At 42.3% G+C, this 17,708-nt stretch overlaps 2 protein-coding genes across 4 annotated transcripts in view; both read left to right on the forward strand.

Moving 5' to 3' along the window:
* Positions 1–2,887: 2,887 nt before the first annotated feature.
* gemin8 (gem (nuclear organelle) associated protein 8) lies at positions 2,888–5,156 on the forward strand. Of its 3 annotated transcripts, none has more exons than XM_080297121.1 (4): positions 2,888–3,008; positions 3,269–3,333; positions 3,528–3,867; positions 4,001–5,156. In XM_080297121.1, the coding sequence occupies exons 2-4, from the start codon at positions 3,331–3,333 to the stop codon at positions 4,258–4,260; spliced, it is 603 nt and encodes a 200-aa protein (XP_080153247.1). In that variant the 5' UTR covers positions 2,888–3,008; positions 3,269–3,330; the 3' UTR covers positions 4,261–5,156. The 3 variants fall into 3 exon arrangements, with proteins under 3 accessions (XP_080153247.1, XP_080153245.1, XP_080153246.1); XM_080297119.1 differs by having other exon boundaries at positions 2,891–3,008; positions 3,525–3,867; XM_080297120.1 differs by lacking the exon at positions 2,888–3,008 and adding an exon at positions 3,068–3,119 and having other exon boundaries at positions 3,525–3,867.
* Positions 5,157–7,032: 1,876 nt separating this feature from the next.
* Positions 7,033–17,708, forward strand: part of LOC145424053 (neuronal membrane glycoprotein M6-b-like) — a 47,900-nt gene continuing 37,224 nt past the window's right edge. The window contains exon 1 of the mRNA XM_080296842.1: positions 7,033–7,176. Within this exon, the coding sequence (XP_080152968.1) occupies positions 7,173–7,176 (4 nt within the window). The 5' untranslated portion in view covers positions 7,033–7,172. The remainder of the gene's footprint in view (positions 7,177–17,708) is intronic.

Below are 17,708 nucleotides of genomic sequence, written 5' to 3' on the forward strand. Positions count from 1 at the left end.
ACACTGAAAAGACACATCTGTCTTTTTGCATTTCCTCTGAAAGCTTTGAAGCCTGAAGCCAATGCATGACCCACTTATACAGTCAGACATCTCAGCAGCACTCAAACACTCTCTTCGGCTTTTACACCCCCTTACTCAAATATGACAGCGTCCTCGCTTGTATAAGGTCACGTGTGGCATTTCTACAACTCTGCGATCAAATCTTCATTTCCAAATCATATTTAAGTTCATTCAAATTACTCCAAAATTTATTTTAAATCAGAATCTTTTATTGTCATTAAGACAAAAGCACAACGAAATGATATCCTGATTCATTCAAATGCGAGGAAAGCAAATCTAACTATTGACAAAAATAGAAAATGAAACTCTTTCTAATAAATAAATAGATATGTGTATATACTGTGGCTTGCAAAAGTAGCCCCCTTGAACTTTCCCACATTTTGTCACATGACAGCCAAAAACATGAATCAATTTTATTGGAATTCCAGGTGAAAGACCAACACAAAGTGGTGCACACGTGAGAAGTGGAGTGGCAAGATCTGAAAACTGCTGTTCACAAACGCTGCCCATCTAATCTGACTGAGCTGGAGCTGTTTTGCAAAGAAGAATGGGCAAAGATTTCAGTCTGTAGATGTGCGAAGCTGGTAGAGACAGACCCTAAAAGTCTGGCAGCTGGAACTGCAGCAAAAGCTGGTTCTACAAAGTATTGACTCAGGGGGCTGAATAATTACGCACACCCCACTTTGCAGTTATTTATTTGTAAAACATGTTTGGAATCATGTCTGATTTTCCTTCCACTTCTCACGTGTGCACCAGTTTGTGTTGGTCTTTCACCTGGAATTCCAATAAAACTGATTCATGTTTGTAGCTGTAATGTGACAAAATGTGGGAAAGTTCAAGGGGGCCGAATACTTTTCAAAGCCACTGTAAGTTACTGCTTGAGTCATTATTGATTGCAAAGTTCATAAATTCATGAAAAAATTAACTTGGTGTGTTGCTGCTCTGCCTGCATGCATGTAACAGCATGTCCTTGTGCATAATGTGAATTAAAATGCAGCATCTAGTCACATAAATAAATTCAGTGTACGTAATACTGCTTTTCAAAATAAAAGCAATTTATGGAAGAATGAAAAATATTTATTATCGCTTTGAAAAAATAATAAATGCCTATTTTGTCCTTTTGTAACCGCACAATCACACAAAACGTCCTTAAATATAATTCAGTACCAGTGCAGACACTGGTCTATCTAACGGCAGCCCCAAAAGTCAATCCTGATGGACTCACATGTTAAATAGCCCCACTAAGCACCATCAGAAATCATGTGCAACACCTTGGATTTTGCTAGCTTGCTGAATACATGAGTTGCATCTGCAGGCTACTAACCAACCCGCAACCCTTAGCTGACAGCTTATAACGCCACGCTTTCATGCAAGACCTCTGTCTCAATATGGCCGCGACAACAGTGTACTTTAACTGGCTGAATTTCAAGTGTGTCCCTAGTGAACATAACTGGCCCTGAAGCATAAGCAAACTGATAAGCAGGTTGGAGCCCCACAAGAGCACAGGAAAGATCTATAAATGTGTATTTATTGTGTATGTGTTATATTTATAGTAGAACGTAAAATATGGGGGCCTTTCTGTGTGGCGTGCATGTTCTCTCCATGTTTGAGTGGGTTTCTCTCAGTCCACAGACATGCACTTAGTGGGGTTAGTTGAATTGTTGATTCTAAATAACCCATAGGTGCGAATGGTTGTCCATCTTTTTGCATCAGGCTGGCAGTCAGTCCAGAGTGTACCCTGCTTCTCGACCTGTGGCAGCTGGGATAGGCTCCAGCCCCCTGAGACCCTGATAAGGATAAGCGGAAGAGAATGGAAGGATTTTAAGAGACTGACAATTTAAAGCTACTAGTTTAATCATTTTCATTGTCAGAGCTGGGGTCACATGCATGCACAAAGATACACAAGATGTGTGTCTTTGTGGCTGAAAACAAAAAAAGGAAAAAGAAAAAAAGCAGCAGAATAAATTTCAGTGAACCGTTTTAAAACTGCACCATCTGCTGGGTCATTTTATTTCAGTCCAGCACAGTAAGTCACAATAATGTTTGTGCCAGATGTATTATGAGCAAGAACAGACACTATATAGTCAACATTGTTCATCGGCGTTTGCATTTCAAAGGTGTTTTCACCCACCTGTCTCCCAATTGCATGTCGCTGTACATGGATGATCTGCAAGTCAGATGCTGATTGGTTGACAAGTTGACCAGAATAGGGAAAGAAGTATAAGTGGAGTTTATGGGGGATGGAGAAACCTGAAAGTACAGTGGCTGTAGTGGGCATTGTTGTTAACACTCAGTTTCATTTCATAACTTTGCATGTTAGACCAACAATAGCACAAGCAACACTTCCTCCATCTGACAACAAGCACTGTCTTCAAGTAGATTTGGCCTTCACACTGCACCTGCTGAAGCATAAAAGAAGCGTTAAATGTGGGGCGGTCCCTGAGGCCTGGCATGGTCTCGCAAACAGCTTTTAGATGAGGGACGAGAATAAGGGCAAGTGCACAAATGACATCAACAAAAACAAATAAAAAACCTCTAAATTATTTCCTTTACTTACCTTATTTACTTCGTGACAAAACACCTTTGTGTTTCACAATGTTGGAGTGAGATTTTGCAATTGTATTAGATGAATAAATGTGTAATTTAAAAAACAGCAAAGCGAGTGTCTCTCGTGTAAAGCTAATAATTCAAAGCCAGCGAAATAAACTAATCTTACCGTTTTACTAGCATAAAAAGGAAAGAATGAATAAATTCACCAATAAATGTAATATGCAGCGGCGTTTTTATTGTCACGTGCGACGTCCAACTGTTGAACGTGGGTGCATGTTCGCACAGGATCCACTGGGTGGCGCCAAATAGCCAGCAGTTATTGTGCAGGGACTCAAAGGCTGCTGGGAAATTTTCTCCGAGGAAGTAAGATAGATGCTAAAGTAGCTGGCTCCACAGAGGTAAGAGTTTGATAATGTGAGGCATCTATCGGGTCACAACGCTTACACTGACACATTAATGATGTGAAAAGTCGGAGTGTGTTGTTGGCGTGTGGCTGGGTGAAAAGTGACGTACGTAGCGTCCATTTTTGTTTGCCAGGTGTCAGCACGCGCCTCGCTAACCCGCAATGTGTTTATGAGTTTCTCAAACACCTGCGGTGTTTACTTTACTCTCTGTTGGCTGGTTTGCCTTCGTAAACCACTTTGTTCATAAATTGCAGGTTTACCGATGACGAAACATTAACAAAGAGGAACGTCTCAGAAGCTGCAGCTGTCTGCAGTCATGGTGAGTAAACTGAGATAGAAATGCTTTTATTTTGTAGGATCACGCCACTTATTCTACCCTCAACTGACAAACGAGGCTTTTTCAGGAGCACTCTTTAGCTCATGTTCTTGTATGCTAATCACTGCGATCAGTCAGAGAGGACATTTTCAAATGATCAAGCTGAGAAGACCTTTGCTCATCTTTCTCATCAGCAGGAGGACATAAGCACTGTGATGTCCTGGTTTTCCAGCCCGGTGTACAGCCGATACTGGCAGCACTATCGGCAGGCCATGGCGTGGCATCAGAGGCACAGGCGCGCCTACAGAAAGGCCTTGGAGGCTGCCTACGGCCCCTGCTGCTACCAGGAGGAGGGGCCCGGTGACCGGCCTCGCTATGCTGACTGGAGCTCTGCAGAGAGCAACAGCGAAGACGAGGCGGACGATGCAGAGGAAAGTAGCTCGGAAAGCGAGATTGAGTGCGATGTGAGCAACATGGAGATCAGCGAGGAGCTCCGGCAGTACTTCGCCCAGACTGAGCGACACAGGGAGGAGCTCAGTAAGTAAACAAAGGGGAGCAGGTGCTTTAAAAGGTCAATTTTTTAAAAGCGCAGCCTCTCCAGATGTTTAGTCTAAGGTGAGGAGCCTGTCTGGTATGTGTCCAAAAATGGTCCGTGTTGTCGTTCTTGCAGAGAAGCAGCAGCAGATGGAGGCGGAGCAGCAGGGCAGCTACGTGCCGGCCGATCAGGACCTACACAGCTTCTCGTTGCGGAGCAGTGTCGCCCCTCCCTTGGAGCGACCCGGCGAAAGACGCACGGCCGAGATGAAGAAGCTGTACGGCGGGGATGCGGCCAAGATCATGGCCATGGAGGCGGCGATGCAACTCAATTTCGAAAGAAACTGTGACCTGAAGCAGCCCAAGTACTGGCCCGTGATCCCGCTGAAGCTATGACGCCGTAAACAGTTTGATCTGGAGACGATCCATGCTCTGATCCCTCTGCGAGCTGCTGATGTAGAACTAACGGGTTTAGGAGGTTTGAAGTTATTTCAAGGAAGAAAACAAAACTTCTGCTCGGCCAAACACGAACATCCCCGACCTGTCGGCTGCTGCTCCAGATTAAAAACCTCTGGCTGTGGCAGTACGAAACACGAGGTTTACCCTACTGCATAAATTGGTTTTTAATTTATGGCATGAAACACCAGCACTTAGTCCCTCAAAACATCCTGTTGGTTCGGCGCTAAAAAGTGAGAAGCAGCGTGAGCGGAGGGTCAGAGTTGCAGTAAATTTGCCCCCACAGGTGATGCAAATGTATTCAAACAGCCTGCGCCTGTGTTTCCTCCTAATCTCTTTTTGTTTACCCTCTGGCTCGGTGATGTTTCATGCTGCAGTAGCTCCTCTTATGCCTGTCAACTTAGTTTAACCACAAAAAACATTGTCAGCCCCACGTCCTCCCCCTCCCTCCCCTCCCTGTGTTCAGATTTGGGAGCGTTCCTGCATGGCTGCCTCTGCCTACACAACAAGAGTGATTTGTTGTTGCTACTTCTAAAGTGCGGTTCTCCGATTCTGACATTCACTGGCTTCAAAGCCACTCGTGTGAGTTCTCTGGGGGAGGGGGGGTGTTGACTATTCTGTTTTATCTTGTTTGTGTTTGCACCAAGCTGCTCCGTTTTTTTTAAACGGGAGGATGTGTATTTTATATGATTTCTGTTTGTAATAAAGTGTTTTCTGTCCACATGAAACTTCCTTTGCTTTCAGTAATTTTTAGTGGCATCGCTGTGAGATGGAAATCCGATTATATAACTGCTCTTCAGCACATTTCTGTACTCAGAAATAAAACTGTAATTCAAGTTGGTTGGTTGGTTGTTTAATTAGAATTTTTATTTTCTCAACATACATTAAAGCTTTTAGTGTCAGACTTGGAAGTTTTATTTCTGAATTTGTGGGGTAGTGGATGCAAATGCAGTTTTATTTTTCATTAAATGTAATGATTTAATTATTAAGTGTTGACACTAAAAAAAATGCAGTCATTTTGTGTTTTTCTTACTTATCAAAAAAGAAAAAGGAAGTGAAACTGTGATGCTAGCACTTTCAGTACTCTGTATTCAGCTGCTCAGAAGGGACGTTTGGTATTTCAGTCCTCTGATTCCCATCTGCGGGGTCATGAGATAAATCGGATGGGTCGCGAGATTAACGGGAGCGGAGACGAGAAAAACTAAAGTTCTTACTTGTTGGGCTTTTCTCTAATCTTTTTGTGAAGTACTGGATACTTTTTCCCCCTCAGTGAGCTTCTAAAGAGCTTTTAAGCACCTTGAGCGACTGATGTTGTGATTTAGTGCTATATAAATAAAATTTAAATTTAAATATAGAAAAATTACATATTTGACCAGTCTTCTTCATTGAGTTGGTAGACTTCATTTAATTTGTTTGGTTTCCCAGCATGGACCCAACCTTTAAACATAGTCCTCAAATTTTCAGAATGCTTGAGGTTGAGGCTTTCAGAAGGGCTTTTCGGAGTTCAATGTTAGCCTGCTTTTCCATTCCAAAACCAGTTTTGATGTATATTTGGGATCATTGTCCTGTTGGAACACCAAACTGGGTCCACATTTGAAACCATCTAACTGTTGATTTAAGGTGAAGTTGGAGAATATGGAGGTAGACTTCGTGCTAAAGAAGTACCAGTAGCAGCAATACAGCCCCAGAGCATGATGACAGCTGATACACTGTTGTTAGGTTGGAAAGCTTCACCTTTACTACTGCAAACTGTGACCAAACACCTCAACTATAAAACTTTTCTCCAGATGGTGTTTGGCTCGTCTACGTGGGCAACTGCAGATTTTATTTGAGCTTAAAGGTGCTGGTTTTGGAGCAGTTGCTTGTATCTTGGTTGGGGTTGGGTTGCTTCTAAACCTCGTAATCAATTTCCTAAAGATGAAGGTTTGGTTCTTCGTCCAGGTCTTTGTAAAGTGGTGACACATCGGAATGACTTACACTTGTTGTTTTAACCAACTAATTAGCCAGTAAATAGAGTAAATAAATGCAAATAAATTTTAAAATCACATTTATCAATAAATAGATACATGATTTAAAAAACATGTTATACAACAAGATAACATGTTTGTTGTCTGCAATTCATTATGATTATGAAAGTCACAGGAACACATTAGAGAACATTGGGTAATTAAATCTTTTCAATTATTTTCAATAATTATTCAATTAAAAATGAAAACTATAAATAAAAACAAGCTCATGTTAAAATATACTATTTTTATTGACAAATAAATATTGAAAAAATGTAAATATTTTTCATATAAGTTGTATATTCAAAATTGTTATTATGACTCATGAGTCAGTGATTATGGGTGTCACAGGAAAAGTAAATGACATGATGATGTGATGATATGATGATATGATCATTTCATGAGCAAAAAATAAAGAAATATTTTCATGAATAATTTATTTATTTATTGCCAGTGAATAAATAAATAAATAATAAGCTATTTAAAAAGAAAAAACACATACATAAATATTCAATGAGCGAACAAACAAATGTAAAACAGATTTAAATGAGTTAAAGCTGGGCTGCGCTTTGTTAAAGTGGACGTCTGTCTTATAATTAGGCGAAGAACTGACCAGGACACTTGTCTTGTGCGTTTGGATTAATGAAGCCTTATCCATTTCTAACCCCGGGGTGACGTCACCCCCCTCCTCCTCCTCCTCCCCCCTCTGATTCCAGAACGGGACGTGCAGTTGTTTTCATTCTGCCTCCCCCCTCCCCTCTCCTTCCCGACCTCTCCAGACAACCTGTGGACATCACCTTACAGTCACTTACAGTGTCCGGACCAGCTTCCACAACAGCTGAAAACATGGGTAGGCGAACTGTGTTTTTACATGTTTGCTGTTTTTGCTTATTTTGCATTTCAACTCTTGCACAGGGGAGCGGGTTCATTTCGTGATGGATGCTGCAGAGATCTGTCCTGGCCGTGTTGAGCTGCGTGTTGTCGGTGTGATTCTTATTTGCATGTCTGATTATCACTTTGAAGCCTCGGTCTGTTAACTTTCACCGTTTCACTCTGAATATCTTTGCAGCCTTTTGTCACACGATCACTCTTCTGACGCTCATTAGGCAGTTATGGTTTCAAATCAACGTGCCCGCGCTCTCCTGCGCGGTCGTGTATCTGCTGATTGATGTCACACTGTGCCATCAGAAGACGCTGTTGGTGTCTTGGCAGTGGTGCACGCGTGTGAGTGGAAAGGGCATGGATTAAAGCTTTTACACCTTTAGAGAGAGGGTGGATGTAGATTTCATTTTAGATTTAGACTAATTTTCCTTCCAATAATCCGGACATGTTCCAGATCTTTTTAAAGATGTTTTATTAGAGTTCAAAATGTACAAAAATCCCATCCTCGCCAAATCACGTGATGCATTTCTCCTGTTGCAAGGTAAAAATGTGACATTCCTTGGCTCTCGGCTAGCACACAGCGGTTACCTCTCCCCACCTTATCTACTCATGTGAGAGTCGATGTTGATTGGATTAAGAGGGAGTGATCCGCTCCCCACTGTGGATTAAACGGGCTGGACACGGAAGACAGTTGTTGCGTAGAGGTGGATGCTTGTTCCAGGGTTTTTGCACATTGTTCTTTTATTAGCTCAAATCAGATTGGTAATCTCATTGAGATTAAGATTTGCTTTGTTTTCAACAGGAAACAGAAAGTATGGCACAGGAAATGAGAAGAGAAATAAAGAAAGACAAGAATTATTCAGAATTAAGGGGTTTTATTTAAACAGTGGGAAGGGAAATATCTTTGTAAGTAGTTGTGCAAAGACAGTTTGATGTTCTCCTCTTGACTTATAAATTGGAAGAACTGATATAAATGGCCACCATAGTTGTATTACTAATGCCATGTACACTATTTAGTTTTATTTTCTAGCTGAAAACAATGAATGTCCAATTTTGGCACACAATTGGACACCATGCCAGTTTAATTTTTTAGGTCTTAAAGAGCAGAAATTAATTAATTTTATTAACAGGCCTAAAAAAGCTTTTTTTTTTTAATATATATACATTTTTGAAGACTTAACCACACATTTACATGGTATTGGCCCTCTTCTGCCATGCGCATGGAGCGTTTAATTCTCTGAGGGGCTGTAACTTTGGTTTCTTTTGGTCAATTTACATGATTGACACTTCTTTTTAATCGTTTGAGCCAATAGGATCACAGTAACGATGCCACGTTCACGTCACTTCAACTAATCAGACGTTGCAATGCCAAAACCCACGTGGGCCCAAATTTACTGCATGTGACGTCTGTCCAGTCACGTGTCTATAGGTGGGTCTACAATCGAGGTTGTTGACGGAAAACGGCTCCCATGCAGCTAGGTAGGCGTGGTAACTGCTGATAATCACGTGGCTACTGGCTACCAGCGAAAATAACGGAGGATATCGGTACAGTAAGTCAATTTCTGTCTCAGCGCATTTGCGCTGCTATGTGTTTTGGGGTCTATTTTTGCGGCTCATTCAGTGAATTTTGGTCTGAACATGATGAAACTTGGTGTTTGGAGTCAGTAAAAGCTCTGGAAGCAAACCAGCCTGTCTTTAGCCGGTTACATGAAGTCTGAAGAATTTCTTGTTTGTCTCCAAAAGTTGATTCTGTTCATCTGGACGTAGCGTTTTGTGGGAGAAATGTTTCATCACTCATCCAGGTGACTTCTTCAGTCTCAGCTGACTGCAGGTTTCAATCTTATAAACAGTACATTTGCATAATGACTGAAACCAGCCCACTGAAGGAACAGTGGGCAGGGAGGTCAGTTCCTTAATCATTAATATGCAAATTCTCATGACCATTGATCAACAACCACCGATCAATGGCCATGAGTACCATTCAAAGAGAGTTGGGGAATGGCTGCAATCACAGCATTAAGATGGTGACAGATGGACCCTTAGGCCCCCTCCTCAATTCAGAGATGGTCTTTCCCTTTTCACGTAAATGGCCTCCTTGACTCCGCGCTCAAACCAGCGTTCCTCCCTGTCCAGGATGTTACATCCTCATCATTGAAAGAGTGTCCACTGGCCTGTAGGTGTAGATAGACTGCAGAGTCCTGGCCTGATGAGGTGGCTCTTCTGTGTTGTACCATCCTCTTAGCCAGAGGTTGTTTGGTTTCCCCGATGTATAAATCATGGCAATCCTCCTGGCACTTAACAGTGTACACGAGCGGTCACCAACCTTTTTTGCGCCACGGACCAGCCTTTAAGGTGTCGCAGATAAATACAACAAAATAAAACTAGTACCGGTACCGAAAAAAAGAAGACTTATTCATAACACACGTGAAAAGTCCCAGGAAAACCGAATTAACGATAAAAACGATAACAAAATAACGCTGGAAACCGCTAAAAACCCTGAAAACCAAACATTTCACACCTGAGCCTCAACTCTCGCGGCCCGGTACCAAGCAACTTATGGACCAGTACCAGTCCGAGGCCCGGGGATTGGGGACCACTGGTGTAAACTCTGTTACTCTGTTTGTGTCGGGGGACCCGATCCTTGGGGTGGACCAGTTTTTGGTGCAGCAAATTTCTTGTTCGGCTTTGTTTGTTCAGCGGCCTTCTGCACATTTATGTGACTGCTTGTTTAATCGTGGCTTATTTTCGGTGTGTTTGGTGGTTGTAGAAATTGTTTTTATGACATTTTAGCTGAGATTCAGAGGTTTTCTGTGGATACCCCCCCGTGATTAACGTGATCTCCTCCTTTTTCCCCCGGTACCGGGGGCGTGGGGCTTAAGGCAAAAACCTTGTAAATAAACCATGTTGCTCTATTATGTTTGCTTGGGAGGACCATCCTGCTTTTTTGTGATACACAGAATCGAGAGGCTTCAAAGTGGACAAGCATTTAAACAATCAACAGATTTGCATATGTACATTGTATATAATGTGTACAAAGATTTATGTTTCTAAAGTGAAACATCTACATAATGTATGCCAATATGTACATATTGTAATTTTTTGCTAGAAATTGACACCAAGAAACTATGGCACCAATACTGGTTAGTCCCAACTTATAGTTGCTGTAGTCAATTAGAATTATCTAAAATCAAAATGAACATTTTCTCTAGTCTAATGCAGCTTACCTCTATGGGGCACCGTTTGTCAAGTGAAACACGCTGAAATTAACGGCAACATTTTTCCACATTTAGCTCAAAGCCCCATATACCTCATGCTAAGGTTGGTATATTTGCAGTCTAGGGTCCTTTGCTTTAGGAAGAAGATAAACTGAGCTCTGTGATATTGAACAGAGGTTATATACCAAGCAGTGTATTTATAGTATACAGTATTAATTCATGGGTGCAGAGGGATAGCTGTTGACATGCTAACACTTCTTCTTCATGGCATGAAAAGAAAAAACAAACCGAGGACAAGGCGCAGTCTGGACTAGTGCTCACGTTCACGTGTCTTTTTTTTCAGAGGAGAAACAGATTTCAGAAAAACTGCAGAGACGCATGTTTCATGTTTTTGTTAAACTGGCAGTTTCGTCTGTTTGTGTTTTACTGGAGGCTGACCTGAAACCAGCAGCGTTCAAGTTGATCTCATTAGGCCACTTATTCAAAGTGTTTCTACCTCTTACTTCTCTGCCTATTCCCTCCACGTCTGGATCTCCCCCTCTCTCTTTCTTTGCTTTTCTCTCTCCCATTCATAACATCTGTTTCCAATAAGCCAGCAGGTCTGTTTATCTCCTTTAGGCTGGTGAGAAGTTGAGAACAGACAGGATGTAGCCAAATGACATGATTTACTGCGATGGAGAACAGGAGCCATTTTTCTACAGGCAGCCGTCGTAAACTTCTCTACTTTCAGCTCTCCAGTTTTGCCTGTTATTTCCCCCCAAACTGCTACTTTAGTCCCATCATCGTCAGCATCATCATCCCATCTTTCATCTGCATCTGCTCCTCTCATCATCCCCCTGCTTATTGTCTTCATCATTATTCTTTCCACCACCACCCCTCCTCCCCTCCGCGTCCCCCTTCGTGAATCTGCTCTTTGTGCTCTCGTTTTTTTTGCTGCAGTTCGTCTCTGCTCGACTGCGCGTGGAAACTCGTGTCCTCTTCCATCCTCTCCTGTGGATTTTGCTCGGCGCTGATCTGCAGAATGGATACTGAGCACCACAGCCGTCGAGCAGACAGACTTCAAAGGCTTCAGATTTTCAAGGACTGTTTTATTCTGAAGGAATAAATGATCACTGAGCTGGCAAAAAGGGAGAAAAGTGGACCGATCCACTGAGCTGATTAGAACAGCAGAGTACTGACACTAAAGCACTGCTGTCATTATGACAGCTTGACTGTGCCCCAAAACAGACCACAAATACTTGTTTTTTAATCTCTGTTTATTAACTTTGCAAATATGAAGTCACTGCATGGTATGCTTGTGTAGAAAACTGAATAAAGTAACCAACTATGTAATCTCTATAAACAGTTACTATATGTAAATGCATAAAATGTGCACCAATCATTTCAGCAGATTGTTTACCTGCACGCAGGCTAGTTGCGTGCAGGTAAACAATCTTTTGCCTGGAGAAAAGCAGGGTGACCACCTGATAGTCATTTAGCTTTCCTTTTTTTAATATACTCTTGTAAACAATGGCTGGTGCACAGATATGGGAATCTCCAAAGACTGTAGTTTGCTGAATGCACAGGAAGCCCCGTAAAATTGTCCGTGACGCCCAAAGGCTAAGTCAGCAGAGTAGCTGATGGGTTCCCAGATTTTCAGCTGTGCATGTGTACTCAAGAAATAGCCCACTTCAGATGTAGTCGCGCTACTGGAAACGCCTCAGCTGGAAATGCCTTAGTTGGAAATGCCTTAGTTAAGCGCACAGGAAGCTGCTCACATGGTTCCCACTTGCATATGGTGCCCAGTGCTGTTTGCACATCAGCACAATCCAACATCACATGAAATTTGCACTTGGAAGCTAGCAGGTCAAAGCGACTGATCTGATCTACCGATGCTGGATATTTGCATTCTCATTTGCACCTGTGTTGGATGATGTCTAGAGAACTTCAGGGCTGCAGTGTCTGTTCAGAAACAGCAGAATGCTTCCTGTGTCTGCATAGGTTTGCTCCTTGTAGTCCAGCTTCCTCAAACTATGGAAGCTGGTTTCCACCACTGGAACAAGAACATTTGTGATCTGTGAGTCACAATTTTGAGTTATTAACTCAAAGTTTCAACTTAATAACTCTTTTTTTTTCTTTTTTTTTTTTTTGGTAGTTTTGACTGATTTCTTAAGACTTTTGAGATAGCAAGTCAAAATTTTGAAATAATAAACCAAAGTTGTGGGGAAAAAATATTATGTTTTTATTACTTCTTTGGTTTTTTTGCAGTGTTGAAAAATGATTCATGAAGCAATGATTTTGAGTAAACTGCAACTGAAATATATTTTAAAAAAAAGGAAAACTTTATTCATTCCGATAGTTAATCATGAAAGAAAATGTGCTTGGCAAAAAAAAAATTGAATGTAAATTTCTGAATGAACTGGAACAAGTAAAGTTCATTTTACATTGTGCTCCTGCAACAAAATTACTCTGTGGATAAAACAGCTGTAAGTGTGGTCACAGATTTTATTGCAACCTATTGTAGCAATGCGTTTCTGTCACACTGTGAGGAAAGTCTTAACATTTTAGTGCCAGTCACACCTCTCCAAGCACCTTTCTATTGTGCCGTTATTCCCTGTGGCATGTTGTTCTCAGGCTTGTGTCGTTTTTGTTCAGTCAACAGAGTCAAGGAAGACGCTTGTAACAGTTAGGTGAAAAGCTTGTATGCTTTTAACTCCTGCAACTACCTAAAACAACATCCCTCCCTCTTGAAACTCTTAGAGGAGGTTTGATTTAAACTGACTGGAGCAACGCAGACCTCAGTTTTTAAAGCTGAACTTTGATGAGGTACTGTGAGGCTGGTGAGAGGATTGGTGCCGAGAGCATGGTGGACTGTTGATGATCACACGTGGAGCTCGAGAAAGACAACAACAGTTGACGTGGTTTGCTGAGAGTTAATAAATACCTGTTTGTAAGCCTTCATCGCAACTATGCACAAAGCGCTTCTTTACAGTCTCCTGAATGACGAGAATTAGTTCCTCAAAAAGATTTGCTCATTGAATCGTGCAGTGCTTGATCGGAGCTCCAGCTGTGCAATCACACTCGCTGAGCTCACAAACAGCTGAATGGTTTACACTCCTCATGATTCATGGCCTCCAGGTTTCCCTGCTGAGTATGAGAGAGATGGTCTCTGCTTTGTAATGACTTTTAAGTGTTTTCTATTTCTTTTAAGATTCAATCAGTTTCACTGTTTAACGTGTTGAGCCTGATTCCAACAGATTAAGTGGCCCACTCTCACGTTGAAGTGCATTTAGTAAACTAGCTGTACAGTGGTTTGTGTTTATCTGACAACCTTTAACATCTCAAAAGAGAGGAAAGAACTGCGTATGTGTAAGCACATGAGAGGCCATTATTACCTTGTTCTAACTCCAGACTGCTCATTACCAAGAAGAAAGAATTTAACTCTACCCCTATGAACACATGACTTGAATCTTTTCCATTTTACAAGAGATTCTGACTTCCAGTGGTTGTGAAAAGAAGATCATCTAGAATTACTTGTTTGTATTCATTTTCACTATAGAGCTCTCATTTTGTCTTGTCTTTATGTTCAAATATAGTGTGCGCCTTTTTCTGAAAGAGAGAGAGCTGAGTGTAAAAGCAAAGCTCTTGATTTACCGGTCTATGTCTCTGCCCTCACCTATGGTAATGAGCTCTGGGTAGTGACCAAATGAATGAAATTGTGCATACAAGCAGGAGAAATGAGCTTGCTCCGAAGGGTGGCTGGCCTCTCCCTTAGAGATGGGGTGAGGAGTTAGTTTTGTTTTTTGTTTTTTGATTTTCGGATTATGTGATGGTTTCAATTACTTCTATCGTTGTAAGTATTCTTCCCTTATGACTTGGATGTAAATTAAAATACTATTTCAGTATTTAAGGCAGATAACCTAAGTATGAAGAATGCTTACATGATGTACATACTGTGAATGCCTGCTTTTGAAACCTTAATAAAAATATGAATTAAAAAAAAAAAAAGAGATGGGGTGAGGAGTTTAGCCATCAGGGAGGGTCTCAGACTAGAGCAGCTACTCCTCCACATCGAAAGGAGCCAGTTGAGGTGGTTTGGGCGCATTCTGGGTGAGGTGTTCCAGGCATGACCCACTGAGAGGGCAGACCCAGGACACACCGGAGAGGTCTGGGAACGCCTTGGAGTTCCCTCAGACAAGCTGGAGGACGTGGCCGGGGAGAGGGAAGCCTGGGCTTCTCTACTTAGGCTGCTGCACCCGTGACCCGTCCCTGGATAAGTGAAAATAAATGGATGGATCAGCTGCAGCCCTTATTGGGAACGGTCTTCACTTGGCTGACTAAAACTGTTGCCAAAGTGCTTGCTCATAGGGGGTCATATGATTGTTGGGTTTTTCTCTGTATCTATGAAGCACCTTGAGGCAACTTATGTTGTGATTTGGCGCTATATAAATAAAATTGAATTGAATTGAATTAAAACGTGTTTGTCCTACTGCAGCCTCCATAGCTGGGATAGAACTGAAATAGGTAAGAAAACTGAATTCAGTTGTCTTCAATCTACTGGCATCTAGTGATGAGATTTTACACACTGTAACTTTAAAAACTCCTAAATAGTTACAGATAACAAATGTTTGGGAAATCTGTTCATGTTTAATTCGTCTAAAAGAAAAAAATATCAGCCTTTGGAGATTTTTGAATCACCAAATATCAGTAACAGTCTTAAAAACTATCATTATTTTGCCCATAACAATGTAAGAAATGAACTAGTAGTATTTGTTTTTCTCTCTTACTACGCTTTATATTGATTTTGCTATTGTTTGAAGGCATCTTACTCTTTGTACAGTGTGTTTTAATGTTTTGAAAGCTGTTGCTTAGTACCCGCCTCACTGATTCGGCCTTGACTGAGGCCAATATGTAAACACAGCCCTCACACTTGCTTTCATATTCAGGCTCCTTAAACTCAGCTCAACAGCCACTTTTTATGTGTCGGAATCAGTCGGCGTTGAGAGGACCTGTTGCCTTGACAACGCACTGATGCACAAAGCTGCGAGGCGGGCGTCGTTTCAAATCCCGGCACATGCAAACAGTCACACATCAGATCTCATGAGCCCACTCGGGCAAGAAATAGACAGTACATAAAAATACATACACATGACCCACAGACAGCAGGGGATGCCATTCTGCTTCACCTCCCCTCCCTCCCCTGCTGTTCCCCCACCTCTGCAGTGATGATGATGGTGAAGAAGATGATGATCCCACCCTGCTTTGCATTTCCTCCACACAGTGACTCATGGCGCGCCTGCACACTGTAGATGGGAAGCATCTCTTATCCCACATTGCTGCCAGTGTGTGCTGCAGTTCCGTACAGTAGTTCACAGGTGCAGCAGTCACATGACTCTTGAAGGAGGGGGGGGGGGTCATATGATGCAGGCAGGCAGTCTGAAGTGGGGTGGGGGTGTGTATATATATATGTATGTTTGTTTGTGCGTGGTTGAGGTCGAGGCTGGGTGTGCGCGCAGTTGTTTGGATGACGATGACAACGTAACATCATGTGGAGCAGACTGTGGACCAAATCTGGGCCAGCAGGATTAGTGGCTCGTCTGATAAATTGCTGAGCGGAGGGTGCCCTGGGGGGATGGGCGTGTAGACGCGTGTGTGTGAGTGTGTGTGTGTCTCTAGGTGTGTGTAGGTTAACCCATGCGTAGTGACAGGAGTCAGCTATTGTAAATAAAATGAAATGTATGGGAGATGCTCTCCCAGTTAGATTTTATTTCTGCACAGGAGAGGGTGGGCGTTCGGTCAAGCATTTTGATTGTGTGAGTGAGTGTGAGGATGAGGGTGAGATGCTGAAACAGAAGCTTCAGTGCTCTGTTGTATTGCAATTAAGACTAAGAAATCACAATCGCAGGGAAAACTCTGAGCACAATGACGTGCAGGCATTTCAGCCAGCATGGATGATGACGAAGCATGACGGGATTAGTTTGCATGAATTTGCATTAAAGTTGCCCGTGTGCCTGTTTCAAGTGTGGAGTGGAGCTAGAGATGGAGGGGACAGGAACATGGAAAGAAATCCCATTTGTTTGGAACATTCCTTTAAAAATCCACAAAAACACTGGCCTGAATGAAATGTTTGTATTTGTGTTGACATCTTTAGAGTTGTGTGTGTGTGTGTGTGTGTGTGTGTGTGTGTGTGTGTGTGTGTGTGTGTGTGTGTGTGTGTGCGCATTCAAGGTAGATTAACCTTTGTCAGCATCCAACGTTTTGATTCAGGAATGAGAGGGAAGTGTCTCCTTGGCGACCGACGGCAGAGGGTGGAGGCGAAACTGGGTCATCATAACCACAGATTAAGAGACCAGATCTGGACGCACATGCACACACCAATGAGCAGACACACACACGCAGATGAATAAAGCCAGACAAGTCACAAAGGCACATTGTTTCTACTGATAAATTAAAAGGATTGTCTCAGGTTAGAGATGAGCAAGGTGCAGAACTTCAGCCTCACTCTCTGGCAAAGGTTTTCCTTTTAGGGGAAGCCAAAAGCCCATTAAAAAAGCAAGGATTAGACTAAAGCGACAGCGGGAGGCTCATAAAGCCGTCGCTGAGACAATGTTTGTGTGTGCGCGCGTTAGTGTTTGTACCAGTCTTTGCATGTTTTTGCTCGCTTAAGTGATGGTCTGTTTTCAGCATTAGTGATACAACTCTTATATTTGACTAATGGAGGCAAACACCCAAACATCAGCTGCTGTCACACATGAACTCTGGACAGTGTCTGCAGAGTCAGAGTCTCTGGTTGCCCTTTCTCGCATTTAGCAGCAGGAGATTCAGACACATTAGCGCATGCAGGAGGCAGGACAAGTCACACCCAATCACTGGCTCTGAATTTGGCCGACAGTCACCCACTCTGTCCTTATATGGCCACATTGGATTCAACCAGTCTGGCTGAGTAATGTAAAGAAAAATCAGTGCTCCAGTGTATGTGTGAAACTGGTTATTGTGGGGTGAAACAAGCAAGCTGTGGAAAGAAGAACGAGTACACAATACAATTTGATTCGTGAGCCCAATAAGTAAAGTTTACAAAAAGTAACTTAATCGATGCTTTCTATTTACCTTAGAAGTTCGATTTCGAAAACTTTAAGGTGATTGCTTTGGTTGCAACGGTAATATACATCCATCCATTCTCTTTCGTTTATCCAATTCAGCGTCGCAGAAGGCTGCAGCCTATCCAAGCTGTCATAGAGCGAGGGGCGGGGTACACCTTGGACAGGTTGCCAGAAACAGACAACCATTCAGACTTATATTTACACCT

This window comes from Astatotilapia calliptera, chromosome 23, assembly GCF_964374335.1.
Source record: "Astatotilapia calliptera chromosome 23, fAstCal68.1, whole genome shotgun sequence".
Classification (NCBI taxonomy): Eukaryota; Metazoa; Chordata; class Actinopteri; order Cichliformes; family Cichlidae; genus Astatotilapia; species Astatotilapia calliptera.

Excerpts from the sequence above, each read along its gene's own strand:
- gemin8 (XM_080297119.1), top strand. Across the intron at positions 3,868-4,000 it reads GCGACACAGGGAGGAGCTCA|AGAAGCAGCAGCAGATGGAG; the intron begins GTAAGTAAACAA and ends TCGTTCTTGCAG.